A 15942-nucleotide genomic window follows, 5' to 3' on the forward strand; every position below is an offset into this window, starting at 1 on the left:
AAAATTAGAATAGACAAAGCAAAGATGATATCTCCTAGAGCTGAAGAGCAGTAACAAGAGCAGGACATCTCAACTCAAGTACATGAAGAGTGCTATGAAAAAAGCTACTAGCCCATACTTGCAGCTGGCATAAGTTTCTTTGGTCAGTGTTATTTCTCAATGGTTTTTTTTCCACCCCCCCTTTTTTCCTCCCTCTCTCTTTCTTTTCTCTCTGTTTTTTAGAGGCACATCTTTCTTGGAAATTATTTTAATGGTGATTTTTTACCTTTTCAAAATCCTATATTTTTTAGTGAAAAATACTCAAATACTGAAAACTGAACAGTAAAAAAGTTGTTTCTTGCTGTTCTCGTCTTACTTGTTTGTTTTACCATTTGGAACAGAAAATGGAAGAGAAAAAAAAAAGAGTCAAATTTGATTAGGAGTATGGAAAGATTTAGCATTTTTCTCACAAACTTACTTTTTCTGAAAACAGCGTGGCTTTTGGATAAGCTTTTACACCTGTAGGTAGACAAAGACATTTGCTGTGTGTTTACCTTTTTATGGCACATTGTTTGCTTGGCCAGGTCCTATGTAGATCCTTTTTCTACTTTTGCCCGTTACTGCTTTTAAGTGTTTCAAAACTTGGTAATGACCAAAACTGAGAAGGATTAGTTACAGAGGGTGATGACAGGGTCTGTTAGAGGACTGACTGACTTACTTATCATCCACCCCACGACCACACCAAGCATCTGAGTAGCTCTTCAGGGATACTGGAGAACAGTTTCCTCTCCAGGGAACAGTTTGCATCAGAGCTTTACTTGTTTTTTTAAAATTGTAGATTAAGGAGTGTATGTATTTGGCAGTTTAGTTGGGTACCAGGAGAAAATGGAGGACCAGTAATAGAACTGAATAGACATTTTTTCCCTCCGTTTCAGATTTCCATTATATAATAATATGAGTGAACTAACTGAAGTTTGGAAGCAAAGGCCAACTGACTCTTTTAGCTGTACTGCCAGTAATATCCATGTTCAGGGTTCCAGCTATTAAAAGGCAGAACCATCACAGACTCTCCTAACTTATCACTATGTATCAATTTCCTCAAAATAATAAGAAACTTCCCTGCTTTTTTTTATATCCACTAGAATAGCTAGTAAACTCTGGAAAGCATCGTTACTTGACAGATGAATCCACCATGCCCTGGATAACTGAGATACCGTTTCTTTAGAGAATGGTGTCTGCTGTTGTAAGGTTATATCTGCAACTTTTTCCTCTATATTTTGACAGCAAATGGTTGTATATTTTAGAAACAAACTTAGTCTGGTTCATTGTACAGCATCAAATCACACCACAGCTTATATTGCATTTGACATGATGTGACATGTGAAACAATTGCTCAGAGTTTCAGATTGTATCATAAGTGGTTTTTTTTTTTTTTTTTTTTTTTTTCTCCCATCTATATTTTCTCTCCCTTCTCTAAGCTGAGGGATCTCTGTGCAGTGCTGTTAGAGCTGAGTGGACGAAATCTGGGTACAGGGCGTTCTGTGTACAGCATGTGCTTACCCTTTTCAGACAGGAAGCCAGCACATCTCCATAAACAATGTGATGGCACCAGTTAAAGCTATGTTGCTCTTTCTTGCCTGTAAGCCTATATCTTGTCAGATCACTACATACTTCAGCTGGGGAAGCCATGACTGATGAAAAATAAATTAAGGCTTTGAAAGCTGCAGTGTTGCGAGTTTACTGCTGTACATTGGTGGCTTTCAAATGAAAGCTTAAACAGAATTGATTTGGTACTATCCTTAATAGAGATGACACTGCAATTTTTCACTGGGGGCACAGAAGCATGTTTTATTATATGTGGAGTACATGTTCTGTTCTATTTTTGCCTCCATTAATTCATTGCTGTTCTGTATTTCACTTCAGCTTTCTTGCAGAAGGTGTTACATCTGAATCCAAAGCAGACCAAATATTATCTAGATGTTCCTGGTTTTCTGTCTTTTGTTTTCTGATTGTTGTAATGTTGCAAGTGCTATGCCATTGATAATGTAATCAGCCAAGAAAAAGGTGCTTTCCCTTCTGTGAAAGTCACATTCCTCACTGGACTGATGATTACATATCCATTTCTTTCTGTTGGTAGATGTGCGTCCTGGATACTGCTTCTCTTCTCTGACCAACGGGCGCTGCGGCAATCAGCTCCCCCAGCCTTTGTCCAAAATGCAGTGTTGCTGTGACAGCGGCCGATGCTGGTCTTCTGGTGTAGCCACTGCTCCTGAAATGTGCCCGATCAGATCCACTGGTATGAATCAAACTGTATTCATAATTATGAGCAATGTTGAACACTGAATTAGGCAGTGATTTTCTTTTATCAGTAATGTTTTCATTAAAGAACTACACGAAATGGTTGAGGCTGGAGGACACCTTGGGAGATCATTTAGTCCGGTGCCCCTGCTCAAAGCAGAGCCTCCTATGGCAGTTTGCTCAGGACCCCCAGGAGGCTAGAACAAGCAGACATAAACAAGGGGGTTTATCCGTTGCTAATTAGTGTTGTAGCCTGGTTATTCCAACCTTATCTGATACAGGTTTCATTTTCAACATCCTCTTCTAGCTTAAGTTGCTGCCTCCAGAGCCTTCTAATAGATCCCTATTCTCCCTGCATTTTCATTCTCATTGGAAAACTGAGGTTTCCTTCCTCTTATATCTAACTTTCTGAGGTGCCATTTATTTCCTGGTTTGACACAGAACACGATTTCTGTCTGCTACCAAAATGTGCTGTACTTTATCGCCTCCCTGTGTATTGAGATCCCCAGATAATGTGAGATTTGAATTCAGAGAAGATGGTGAACAGATTGTGAAACTAAGTGTGAGGGAGTGGAGGAAAGATGTTTTGGAGATGGTTTAGGACTGGAAACCTAATGAAATGCTTTAGAGAAGAAGAATGCAAGAAACTTAAGGACTGATGAAAGCAGCTCAAGGGAGGTGCAGAGTTTAGGGAGGAATGGGGGTCATAACACTACAGCAGTGTAACTCCAAAGAAATTGTCAGAGGTCATGTATGGGAGTGTTTATTATTCTTGTTTTTAATCCTTTGAGTGAAACTGCGTAATACTGGAGCAGAGATCTATGATCAGAACTCTTGGAAGACTCTTCCTGGTTCTGTCAGTATCTCATTAATAATATTTAAACATGTTAAATGTCCAAGACTGGCTAGAATAATGCTAACAAAATAGTGTAATCTGTTGATGCTCATATGAAATAGGAACACAAGGAGAAAACTTTCAGTCTTAACACAGTGTCTGCTTTCTTTACATACTTTCTAATTATTCATATCTAACTGGTGAATAAATTGGGTGGAAAAGTGAAGTAATTTGGCCAAGGCTGCAGACTGAGACGTGGTGGTGAAGGAGCTAGAACCCAAGACTTCCTGACTCATAAATCCATGCAAAGTCTTCCAGATCATGGTTACATGCCATTTTTTTTTTTTAGTTTTATTCCCCGCCCCCCCCCCCCCCCCCCCCCCCCCCCGACTTGGGATATAAATTGAGATGATAAATTACTCTTTTGAAAAGTGCTTTGAAATTTTTTGAAAGCCCTTACTTCTACGTAAGGTATTGCTGTCATTATTTAATCAGCTTCAGTTATTCCTTAATGTATCCTGAGAAAGCAAGATGAGGAATTTAGAGCTGTCAGTGGCCCAAAGTCTCTCTAACTCTGAAATGGAAATTTACTGCAATATAAAGTGAAGCACTAGCTGCATAATGTAACCAAGTGGTTGCATTTTCAATGTGGGCAACAGACCCAGATGTTACTATAAAATAGGCTGTTTATTGCTAGAAATTATACATGGAGATTAAAGTTGCAATAAAAAAGGCTTGCACTATATTTCTTTGCATAACATGGCAATAATTGTTTATGTGGAATGACAGGGTTTACCATTGACACTATAAATAGTTTAAAAGTGGTATCTTAGGCAGCCAGCCATGTGTGTGTGTTCAGTTCTCACCTCAGCAGTCCCTTTGTGTGTGCTAATTCCATTCAACCAATGGGCAGCCCCAAGGCCATGACTTTGCAGGGAAGGGCCAAGGCTCCTGGTGGATTGACTTTGGATAATTGGGTATTAGAGTGAAATCTAGATCAATCTAGAGTAAAAAAAGAAATACAGTATTGTTTCTTTCACAAAGATTGATCAGTGGGTTGTAGAGAATGTGTGATTAGAGAATTGACTATTAAACCCACCGTCATTAGCATACATTTGCATATTGGAATTTGTGTGTGTATATGCACAGACACTATTCTAAATGTCTCTGTTTTATTACAGGTAGACCACTGATTGAGAGTAGATTCAGTTTACATATGAATAGGCAAAATAGAAAGCTAGTAAATGGAACAAATAAACAAAGTACAATACCTGATACAGTAAAGTCTTCTTGGGAATGATTTAAAGATTAAAATCACTCTTAATGATCAATAGAGGGAAATGCAGTGACACATGAAACAAACTAATCACCTAAGAGCATTAAAATAAATGCAAAGATCACAATCGGGAAACGCAGAACGTTAGGCTACCATGTTTATTTAACAAATCCTCTGTGATTAGGCAAGAGCTTCTAATGCATTTTACAGGTGGAAATAAAAGTGAGATGAAAGTGTTGAAGGCTGAAATATCCAGCTTAGTTCTCCCAATACTGAATTTATTTTTCAGTTCTCATTTTTTATATTGTTTCAGGAATTCATGCATCTCTGTAGCATTTTGTTTTCATTATATAATTCCTCTCCCCTGCTGTGCCATAAACTTTAAAATTTTGAAGTTCAAAGATACTGGCTGCACAAATAGTTATTTGTGTACACATGAATTGTGGACATAAATTAGGTCAGCTGGAAATGTCGGTTTTAATTGTGATACTCTGTGTGCGTTCTTTTTGATCACAAGTTCCAAACACACACTTTCCAAAGACAAAAGAGTTGAGGGCACCAGGAAAAGTGGGGCAGTAGGGCAGATGCCACTAATAGAGATAAACAATAGGAGAACGCATGACACTCAGCATAGACTGTGCTTACAGCAGAACAGATCATTCTCCCATCATCTGGGAAAAGATGAACTTGGTGTGGATCTGAGCATAATTCTCTATGTCTACTCTCCTTAAACTGCACCTCATTTGGTTTCTGCTTTTATTGGCAAAATTAGTTTTCACAGGGAAATAGTGTTAGTGTATGGATTGTCCTAATTGGTTTTGCCTCATTGCTTATATTTATATTTCTTTGTTTGTGGAGGTTAATTTCTAAGAAATCCAGTTGAAATGAAATTCTCCCTGTTCAGTGTCTTTCGAGGTCTGTGGGAAGCTTTGTATTCAATTAACTTGGGATCAAGTCCAAAAGTCCTCCTTTAGGTAAATTTCCCACTGAGTTCACCAAAAATTCTGTTTGAAAGAAGGCTAAGTAGATTAAGAGCAGGTCCCTGCCTCACTGCTCAGTTTCATATCCGGAATGTCAGCTATGTCATCTTTTTATTAGCAGTCCTCTGACAAGTAGTATTGATATTCTCCTGTTTCATAGAAAAAATTCTGATTCATAGAACGAATTCCTGAGTCATAGAACAAAGCTTGTTACTATGAAGAAAACATACAGACTCCGATTTTCCAGGTTATTGAAGGTTTGTTATTGCTAATCTGAAACACCGAAAAGGAGGAGAGTTGGATTAAATGGAAAGGCTACAAGAGTCCAAAAAATCATTCATGTTTTCATGTTTCAGATGAGTATCGCAAACTGTGCGCAATAGGTGTTCCGCTGCCAGCAAGACCTGACCTTCCTCCGGGTCGTCCTGATGTATTCCCTCCACCACTCGTTCCTGGTGTTTACCCTCCTCAGCCACCAGAAACCATCTATCCATCTCGGGCTCCACCATCTCATGGTAAGAGAGAAATAATAACCTTTCCCTGCACCATTTACACTTAGCTTCTTTAGAAACACGTGTTTCTCAGGAGCAATGTGCTCCCTTCAGCTGTTGGTATCTTTTGTTTACTTTATGTGGACTATTAGTCTGTGTATAAATATCCTTCTAATCATAGCCTGGTTACTATATGTCTTACAGCAAATGTACCTCATTGGTAGTATTTTTACTATAGTAGTTAAGTTATAATATAGTAGTTATAATATAGTTAAGTTATAATATAGTAGTTAAGTTAAGTAATAGTATAGTTAAGACAGGATTCAAAAATTACATCCTCACTGTACTGAGGCCCATGAATTGTAGTCGTTACATTACTGTTATTTTAAGGCTGTTGTGAGCTTTGCTGCATGTCAACGTGGAGGAATGTGAATAGCAGTTTGACTAGGTTGTGATAGTTACTGACATTAAAGAACTTGGCTGGGAGAAAGCAGCTTCTTTCAGGTTGTTTTCATCACTTGCTTGGCCAAGTAGGAAATGTACCAAAAAACCTACTGGTTTGCTGGACACTGAGGCTGACCCAACACAAAGAAAGAATCTGTGATAAGCATGGATAGGTTAGACTTCTCTAGAGCAAGGAAGAACAGAATGCTGATACATGCTTCATTCTGTCCCTTGCTCAGGGAATTTACTACATGCCCATACAGTCTGCAGTTGGCATGTGCCACCTGAAATTGTTTGGCATAGCCACATACTCTCCTGCAAGTAAACACAAGCTTATTTCTCCCATGCTCTGTGCAGAGGCAAGCAGGCTCTGCTTGCACTGACACCAGCTGAAACAATTTAGCCTTCATTGAGCGGCAAGCTGAGCTTAGCCCAAGAGGCAAAGTATGTTAACTCAGGGCTGACACCGCACTGATGTAGCTGCAGAGCTTCTGGTCGGCTGGGTGCACGGAGCCAGCTCACATGTGCCAGCCAAGGACCACACAGGCATACCTTCCAGGGTTATCCCTGCCCTCCTCTCACTCTGATACCTATGAAAACAGAGATAACTGAACCAGTCTGCCTGCTCTTTGCTGCTCTAGGCTTTTAGTAGTGTCCCTGCAGTGCCATGTACCCGCTTTACCACTAGGTATGAGCAGACTTGGTCCTCTTGCGTCCTGCAAAAGAGGAAAATGGGATCAGACTTGCCACAATGAATAAAATCAGTGGCTGCTAGGTGTTTTCAGACAAGTCTCTAAGAGTCAACGTGCATTTTTTCTCTCCCAATGCTTATTTTACTGTGATTCACATTATCATGAAAGGTAAATGTTGACTTTTAATGGAAAGTGCTACACAAGTTGCAATTACCAAAAATTATGATGATGAACCATTAAAATATTTTTCCAACTTTGTTATTTCAGTAATCTTGCCGGTGAACTTCACTGACTATTGCCAACTGTTCCGACACCTTTGCCTTAATGGGCGCTGTGTTCCCACTCCTGGGAGCTACCGCTGCGAGTGCAACAAAGGATTCCAACTGGATGTTAGAGGGGAATGCATTGGTATGTGGGTTTCTGCTGTAAATTACAGAGGGGAATTTTGTTTTAAAGAAAAAAAATTCTTTTCCATACAATGTAATAACTCTGAATTCTTAAATACCACACCCTGCCCCCCCCAAAAAAAACCCCACCCAATCTAGTAAATAGACTTCCAAGAATTAATTGCTTTCAACTGCAAATTTATTTTTACAGCAGTTTTGCCTTTAAGACAGTATTTAACAAATCTTGTAACTTGCCACAAAATTACATGAACTAAGGATTTCTTATTTTACTAACCTGTGGCTATAATGTGTTTATTAGTGACTGAAAATGACCTCTTTAAAATGCTACCAGCTCTCTGAGAATGCAAGTGGCATATTATTAAAAAAAAAAAGCAGCAGTAGTGATCTTGGGCTTAGTAAGATTTACAAGTCCTCTTTCAGCTCATCAGGAGTATCTTGTTGGGCTTTTGAGCTCTTTAGTTTTGGAAGTCAGCCAGAGCCTGATGATAGAAGCAAGGTTTAGCTGTCTTTTACATGCAAGATTTTGCTGTCAAAATCAGTGTCTTCACTGGGGCTGGGAGTGTGGAGGTGTGGGGTAAGGCCTCTACCTCTCGCACATGCAGTAACCTGTATTGTTGAATACTCCCTTTTCCCAGCTCCTGCTTAGCTTAGAACATGGGATCCTTTTACTGGGAATTCAGTGGTTATGTCCTTTCCTTTCTGCTTGAAGCACATTATTTCTCCAGTTACAAAAAATACCCCTACAGACCTGAATAACTCAACCAATGTCTTAATAAAAATATATTGTCTGTGTTCCACAGATGTTGATGAATGTGAAAAGAATCCATGCATCAGTGGAGACTGTGTGAACACCCAGGGATCCTACGTATGCCAGTGTCGTATAGGATATCAGAGCACGCCAACAAGAACAGAGTGCCGAGGTAAATTATGGTTTTACAGCCATATCTATACTATTGTATACATACCAGAGAGGGAAATAGTTTTTAAGCAAAATTTAACAGATGTGTTAAATATGAGGTGTTTTTAAAAAAATAAATCAGATATGGCAGTAAAAATGATTAATCCGCCTGAGTTGGCTGTTCACAGACTGGGTTACGAAGAAAGACATTTTGTCTTGTGCTGAAAGTATCTTGGCACCATTTGTGGCTATGAAGTGGAAGAGACGTCTTTTTTTTGGTTTTGTTTTTTAAACTATTGAGACATTTTTTTCTTCTGCTTCTTGAGGATCTCAAGGACAGTTAAACATTCCCTCTTTACCTATGAAAGACTGTTAAAGGCTAAGGGGATGGGGAAGATGAGTCTTCCAGTGGGTAAATACAAGAGTACAATGCCTGTGTGTTGTCCCTGCCCACTGTCAGAGAAAGAACTAAGCAAAGATTACAGCAATGAAAACTTAAATAGGGTGTGAAAAAGTAGTGAAGCACTGGGAAGGTCTAGGTGGGAAAGCTGTAGAATCCACATTATTTGTGTTTTGAAGACCAGGCTCAACAGTAGTCGTGATGGTCTTCATCCTGTCTTCCTATGGGAGTGGGGAACGCATAGTTCTTCAGTAGTCAGTGCTCTGTCAGGGTTCTGTGGCTCCCAAACTGTCCTGCGGTGGGAATTTGACCGTAAAGGTGGATACAGTCCTTTATAGTTAAGTCATAATGGGAGACTTCTGGCAGGAGAATGAATGGCTACTTTGATATTCTGTAAGAAATGAAGCATCTAAATGAAACAGGATGTTTGAATGCTCAGAGTCCCAGCTTGTCTTCATATTTTGCTTTCTGCACTAAGAGGAGGGTTCCTTGAGCATGCACTCATTCTGAAGCAGAGAATTTCTAAAAAGCCAGGCGAGAGCTATCTGTATAGTGTGCAGTTTTTTTCTTTTCTTTGTGAATCAGAAAGATACTAGCAGTAGAGAAGCTTACTCCACTCCAGGAGGACACGCAGAGCCAGCACCGCTGCTGCACATTGCTGGGAGTATTTGACCTAATTGCTGCCAAACAGCCATGTTGTGGAAGCATCTTCATAGTTCAGCTGACTAGTGGTGAAGGAGTGCTGAAGTGGAGTCTCAGCAGTGATGAATTTACTCATGAGTCATTTTTGTCACACGCTTTTAATTTGACTGATTCATTACACAAACACATGGTTGTCAGAAGCCCAGTAGCTTAATGGCATTAAAGTGTGGTCACTTAGCAGTTCCGTTGCAGTCTATGGGAACTGCACTTGCTTGACAGGCAGTTCAGAAAATGCTATGATGTGCAGAATCTTTGTTTTCTGAAGGAATTTTTAGGACCAGATTAGGGAAAAGAAAAAGGCTGGTGGGGTGCATTTGGCAAAACATACATAGAGCATTGGTGCCTGCCAAAATCAGCATTTGTTGTAAAATTAATTCGCATGACTACTTTGTATGTTGAGGTTTTATTCTTTGCATGCACATATGTGTCTGTGCTGATACGCTTTTGCAAATGTATTCCTTACGTCTGTTCTTGAAAAATGAAGTCTCCATCATGAACAGATGTTTATCTATTCCTTGCTCAGAGGTTCCAGAGGAATGCTTTTTTTCTGCATGATGAGTCTGATAGGTGACCGATTAAACATTGCAGACTGTATTGCAAGCTACTGATTCAACTGTTATTAGGATCCCTTATAATCTAGTAAGAGTTTGGCTGAATGTGTATGTTAATGGGAGACATTGATGAATCAGCTTGTCACATTATGTTTAGTGATCAAAACAAGAAATGCTTTTGAGTTGCAGAAGAGGGGATGTAAAGTGGACTGCAGAGAAGAAGTGAAATTTTATGGTGATAAGCTATGAATGTATGGGAGTCAAAGCTTTAACAGCTAAGTGCTTACTGTAATCTACCTGACATTTCTGAGAGGGGGAGGTCAGACCTTACATGAAGATGGCCACAATTGTGGGTATGTCAGTGAGAGGGGAGCTTTGATTTTTACAAGTTTCTCTGAGCGGGAAAAGAAAATAATCCACAATGTTATTTCATAATTTGAAAATTCAAAATGTAACATAAACTAGTGGTGGGTCTCTGATCAGCTGTGTGTATGTAAAGAACAAGATTCTGCCATGATTTAGATGGCATGAGGTACATAAAAGTACAAATCCTGATGAACTCTTGAAAGCTAGAAGACCAGAAAAATCTTGAGATACTGTGGCATTTCTGCCTGTCCTAAGGAAGGAAGCTGGTGGAGTAGCTGAAGCCAGGCTCAGGTAAAACTGATTGCCACAAAAGTGGGGCAAAAGGGACTGAGCAGAGAGAAAACTCACTTCTATGCATTGTTGATCCAGTAATGCTTGTTTGTCACCTGAGGGGAGGTTTATCGAGCCTGCATGCTTTTACTGGAAGTCGAGGGGGCTGTAAGCTACCACTGCGGTGAGCTGTCACTTGAGTGGCGCTTGCCTTTGCTGGCCTGGTTGCTTGCTTGCAAAACACTTATATTCAGGGATTTCTTAGCAGCTTCCAAAAACTACCACACTGTTGAGAAGGCAACTACTGGTTCACAGTTTTGAGAGACATCCCTTCCACCTCAGATAGGTGTCCAGAGAGCAGGGACGTTTGGGAGAACACCCTGTGCTCTGCATCTTCCTGAAGCAGGGTAATGCACTGCTGTGGGGATGGGCACCCCCAGGATATTTGGGGAGACAGTCTGGTTGCACAATAGATAGGTCTGCATGGGCTGGTTGAGATCGCTGTGAGCAGAGTCCCCTGTGTGCAGGAATCTCTGGGAGATGGTCCAGGCCTTGATGGAGAACACTGAGCAATCTGAAAAATGTCTAGACAGTCTGTCTCAGCATCTCCTCTCCCCTCGTTTGGAGGAGAGGGAGAGCTGCCAGCCTCGTGTGATATCACTATTCAGGTCCTCCAAAGCACTTGCCAAGCACCTCCTGCAGAGAGAGGGAAATGAGGAGCTGATGTTTCAAATATAAAATAAGCAGGAGAAATATCTTCCAAGGTGGGAAGGTCTCGAACTTTCCTGTTATCTTACAAAGCCTCCGTCTTTCCTTCAGTAGTTACTATTGTTAAGTTAAACTTCAGTAAAAATATTTTCATGCTGAACAAAAATGCAAAAAAACAGCTGAAAGAGTATGATTCTTGTTTGACCAAGCTGCAGGGTAATGTTCACTGAAATTCTTTCACAGCAACTTGAAATTTCAAGCTGATGAACATTTTCCACCCCCATAACGTTCGGTTATGAAAATAAAAATAAATCATTTTTCAGGTGAATATAGTTTCCATGTAGGGTTAAAGACCCAGGGGAAGGGGAAATGGGAAAAATTCCTCTCAAGTATAAAAAAGAAAAAGCCCAAAATGTTATTTTTCTTTTTGATTGGCTTTCAGACATTGACGAATGTTTACAGAATGGTCGTATCTGTAATAACGGACGATGCATAAATACAGATGGCAGTTTTCACTGTGTGTGTAATGCTGGCTTTCAAGTGGCAGCTGATGGGAAAAACTGCGAAGGTAAGACTTTTCTGAAGTTATTCTGTTGCAAGAGATTATTCACGTCAATGAAAAAGAAAAGGACCTCTGGTGGGGGGGGAAGGGAAGGAACAAGGAATCAAATTTCTAAATACCTTTTGCTGTATCTGGGAGGGCAAGTAAACTGTCTTTTGCAGCCAGCTCTGGAACCTTGGCTTGGCAATCCTCAACGGGATGTCTGTCCAGCAGGAGAAATAGCACATACCACTATCACAAAATGCAGTTTCTTTGATGGGAGTGGTACATTTTAAAACGGAGCACAAGTCACATGCTGCCTGATTTTACTGTGTGTTTAACAGCACGCTTTATGGGATCTTACTGGGTGACTAGCTATGTGTTTTATGTAGATGCAGTCTGGTCTGACCCATAAAAACTGTTTTAAGAAAAATTTGTAAACATAATTGATGTGTTCCTACCTCCCAGACCTTTAGTAAAGGGGGGAAAAAAGAAGAATGTTCTTTATCATGCTTCCCAAGGTCCTTGGGAGGGTTCCCAATGATCTATTCATACGTTAAAGGAATTTCAAGCACTGTTCTTAGAAACATTTTTGGCAGAATATTATCTCAGTGATTCAGCTCTAATACTTTATGCCAAAATTCCTGGTTGGGATAGATACACAATTTTTTTTATTTTTTTTTTTAAATCATAAATTATTTTTGTCTGACTTAGCCTGTAAGTAAAAAGAAAACACACCATGTCTAGAAGTGTAATTTCTGTCCAAGACAGCTGCAATATTAAGGAAAATAGCACGATTCCGAATATATTGTAATGTCATTATGATCCAGTGATTTTATGTGCTAGTAGTGATTCTGTTAATCCTTGGTAGAGACAGACATTTTAAGACTCTGTTTTTCCTGACTCTTTTTTTAGATACAGTTTAGCACTATAAGCTGCTTTCTAAGTATCTTATTATGGAACTATATTGACTAAATAGATTTGGAAATTAATATATTTTGGAAAAAAACCTCTATTCTGGTTTCTTCCTTTCCCACCAAATGCCATGTGCTAATAGTAATAAGAACCAGGACATTGGTGGTCTGGTAAAACATTTTTAATTCCATTGCATATGTTGCCAGAATGTCTGTTGCGTCCACTTATGAAACAGTTTAATCTCTGGCATTGTAATGCATTGAGTTTTGTTCTTAGGAGTACATGTGCACACTCACTAATCAGTAAAGACCTTGTCATTGCACCTATGTATAGTCCTTTAGATGAAACTTGTAAATAGTTCTGATTTTTTTCAGATGTAACATCCAAAACTGATTTCATTTTGTGCCAGGACAAAATAAAGACAAAGAGGATATAAAAGCTTGCTCAAATCAAGCACAGAATTCTCTGTACTGTCTTGGTGTTTGGGTTTTTTTTGTCGTGTGAGTACCTGTGCAGGGTTCAGAATAGCAGCGTCTGGGACCCCCACCTTTCCTTATTTGAGTCCTTCATGTCATTAGATCAGAGGGTGAATAATGCTAGTATGAAGCCAAGATTAGTAAGTACCCTTCTATGTGACCTGTCATGCTGATGCCAGGGAAGGGGTAGGTTTCATTTTAAATGGAAGTTGATGAAGGTCCTCACAGAGTGCATGCTTGAGCACAGTGGCACAGTGCTGGGAATTCTCCCACATCATAACTCTTGGGTTCATCCAATGGAGGTCACAAAAACCTTTACTCCAAACAGAGATGCCCACTCCTTCTCTTTCAGGTGTTCTTGATAACATAAAATTGTGTTTACCATTTCAAATGGAAGGCTGCTTCTAACAGCTTCTATTTACACCAAGATTGCAAGCCTCTTTAGTTACATATGTTTCTTTCTTTTTTACAGTTTTTACCAACTGGCAGTTCTTATAGCTGTCCGGTTTCTCATCTGTTTTTCATTCTCTTTTGCCTGTTCCAGATGCTTACCTTTATATGTTAATGATACATTATGAAAAAAAAAGAGTCATTGTTTTGACACATCCTCTAGGATGGTGTGCTATGTCCCATTGTATGTTTCTGATTAACATATACCTCTGACGACTAAGAAAGGAATTAAAGTTTATCTTTTGGATATAACTAGTAAGAGCTTTTTTACTTAAACATTATGAGCTTTATGTCTATTATGTACATTTTCAGATATGGATGAGTGCAGCATAAGGAACATGTGCCTCAACGGGATGTGCATCAATGAAGATGGCAGTTTTAAATGCATTTGTAAACCAGGATTCCAGTTAGCATCTGATGGACGTTATTGCCGAGGTGAGCACAACAAAATTACAGGTTCCCAAAGCCTATGAGTCATATCCCTTTGCTAGCTTCAAGAATCACCTTATTTTCTTACACTGATCCTTAGGGACAAGAAATACTGGGCAGAGTTCTCATCAGACATGGTTTTTTTAATTGGGTAGGATGATCTGTCATACTGCAAGACAGTACTCCATCTTCTCCACAGTGTTGAGTAACTGCCTTAACCAGCCAGTGGGGAATATTCTTTGGTCAAGGACTCTGTGATCTGACCTAGTTAAGTTCCAGGTCTTTTTGCCTATGATGTCTTTTGCAGTTTGGCTTCAGTATATCTCACTTTTTGTGTTTGGCTTTTTAAATGTTCTGCCTTTGGCCACCCAAACATCCTGGCTCATTGCCTTTTTTGGGTTTTGCTCCCATTCCTGCCTGGGTGTTCCTAGTCAATACAGCATCTGCCCAGTACCCCGTGTGACTGAGATGCAGACATGAGCAGTACAGCAAGATTGTCTTTTCCATTTATTACGCTAGCTCAGCAATACCGGCTGTGGAGACACTGCACCATTCTGGTTGCTGGTTACATCATCAGTTTCCGTTCAGTCCTGTCAGGAACTGGAAGTTTTGTATGTATAAATCTTCATGTTTCAACAAGTTTTATAGGCACAAAGCAGAAGCTGAAATAAGGAATAAACAAGTGCTGGGGTCAAGTTACATTTTTTCTTTTGAAAAATGTAAAGTCTTTCAACTCTTGGAATCAAGGCAGAAAAAGTGCTTGCTTACACTTTGGCAAATTTTAAAAAAATGTCACACTGGATTACACAGCAGCATCTTGTTGCAGACCAATAACAAAAGCAAATGTTTGAATAAATAATTTGGTTTTGAGAGCTAGTGACATGAAAAGTCAGTTAATTTGGATCCCATTGCTTCTTGAACATTGTACCAGTCTTAGATCTGAACTGCACGGTGTCTAGACTTAGACTTTAGATCCAAACCAGGCCAATAAATCTGGTAAAACATCCAGAACTTCTCTTGCATTTGGTAATTTTTGCACTAGGTATGCAGGGCAGTGCTACCCAGCCTCCAGGTGGGGGAATCGTGCATTTCTAATGAGATGACCTCATTCTTGCTTTGTAATAGGGTTGCTTTTATGGGGAGACTGAATTGTTCTTTAGTTTCTTGATTGAACAAATGTGCAGATCCATACAGGTGTTTCCTTAGCTTAACAGCTACTGGCTGTGTTGGCTGCAGCCTTTGCACACTTAGAGCAATCAGCTTCATTTCCATTCTTACCTGTTTTCCAAGTGGTAAGTGTATGTCTGTGCTCTGCCAAAGCTTATTTTCCAGCTGGTCTGTGTGTGGGATGGCAGCAACACTTGGTCTCAGACTTGGCGGGGAAGCACTCAATGCCCGTCAGGTCTTGGCACATCAGCCAGTCGCCTTCCCAAAGACCACTGGCTGCTCTGTGTGTCGTTAGCAGGGATGTGACTCACTGATGCAAACTCAGCCCAAATGCTTGTCTTGATTCTTGCCTTCAGCATCTTTTGGGGTTTCTTTTCTTGTTTTTTTTTCATCAGTCTGTGCACTGAAATGCCATGCAAGAAGATGGTATGTAAATTGCCTCAGACTACTTAAAAACCAATGATACTCAACTTCACAGCCTCTGTTACATGCCTCCTGGCTAAACAGGTTTATGGATACAGCCAAAAAGAGGTTTCTGGCCCTAGAGAAATGTTACTTCTGTGCATCAAAGGAAGAATATTTGAAAATTACCCAAAATTGCAGGCAACTCAACTGATTCCTACTGAAAGTTGGAACACATCTTATAGTAAAATGAAGGATTTCTCTA

At 39.8% G+C, this 15942-nt stretch overlaps 1 protein-coding gene across 1 annotated transcript in view; it reads left to right on the forward strand.

The window, feature by feature from the left end:
* Positions 1 to 15942, forward strand: part of FBN1 (fibrillin 1) — a 157391-nt gene that overhangs the window by 65511 nt on the left and 75938 nt on the right. Inside the window, 6 exon segments of the mRNA XM_040601426.1 lie at positions 2117 to 2275; positions 5725 to 5883; positions 7263 to 7403; positions 8203 to 8322; positions 11740 to 11865; positions 13992 to 14114. Coding sequence (XP_040457360.1) covers positions 2117 to 2275; positions 5725 to 5883; positions 7263 to 7403; positions 8203 to 8322; positions 11740 to 11865; positions 13992 to 14114 — 828 coding nt within the window.

Source organism: Falco naumanni, chromosome 7 (assembly GCF_017639655.2).
Source record: "Falco naumanni isolate bFalNau1 chromosome 7, bFalNau1.pat, whole genome shotgun sequence".
Taxonomy (NCBI): domain Eukaryota; kingdom Metazoa; phylum Chordata; class Aves; order Falconiformes; family Falconidae; genus Falco; species Falco naumanni.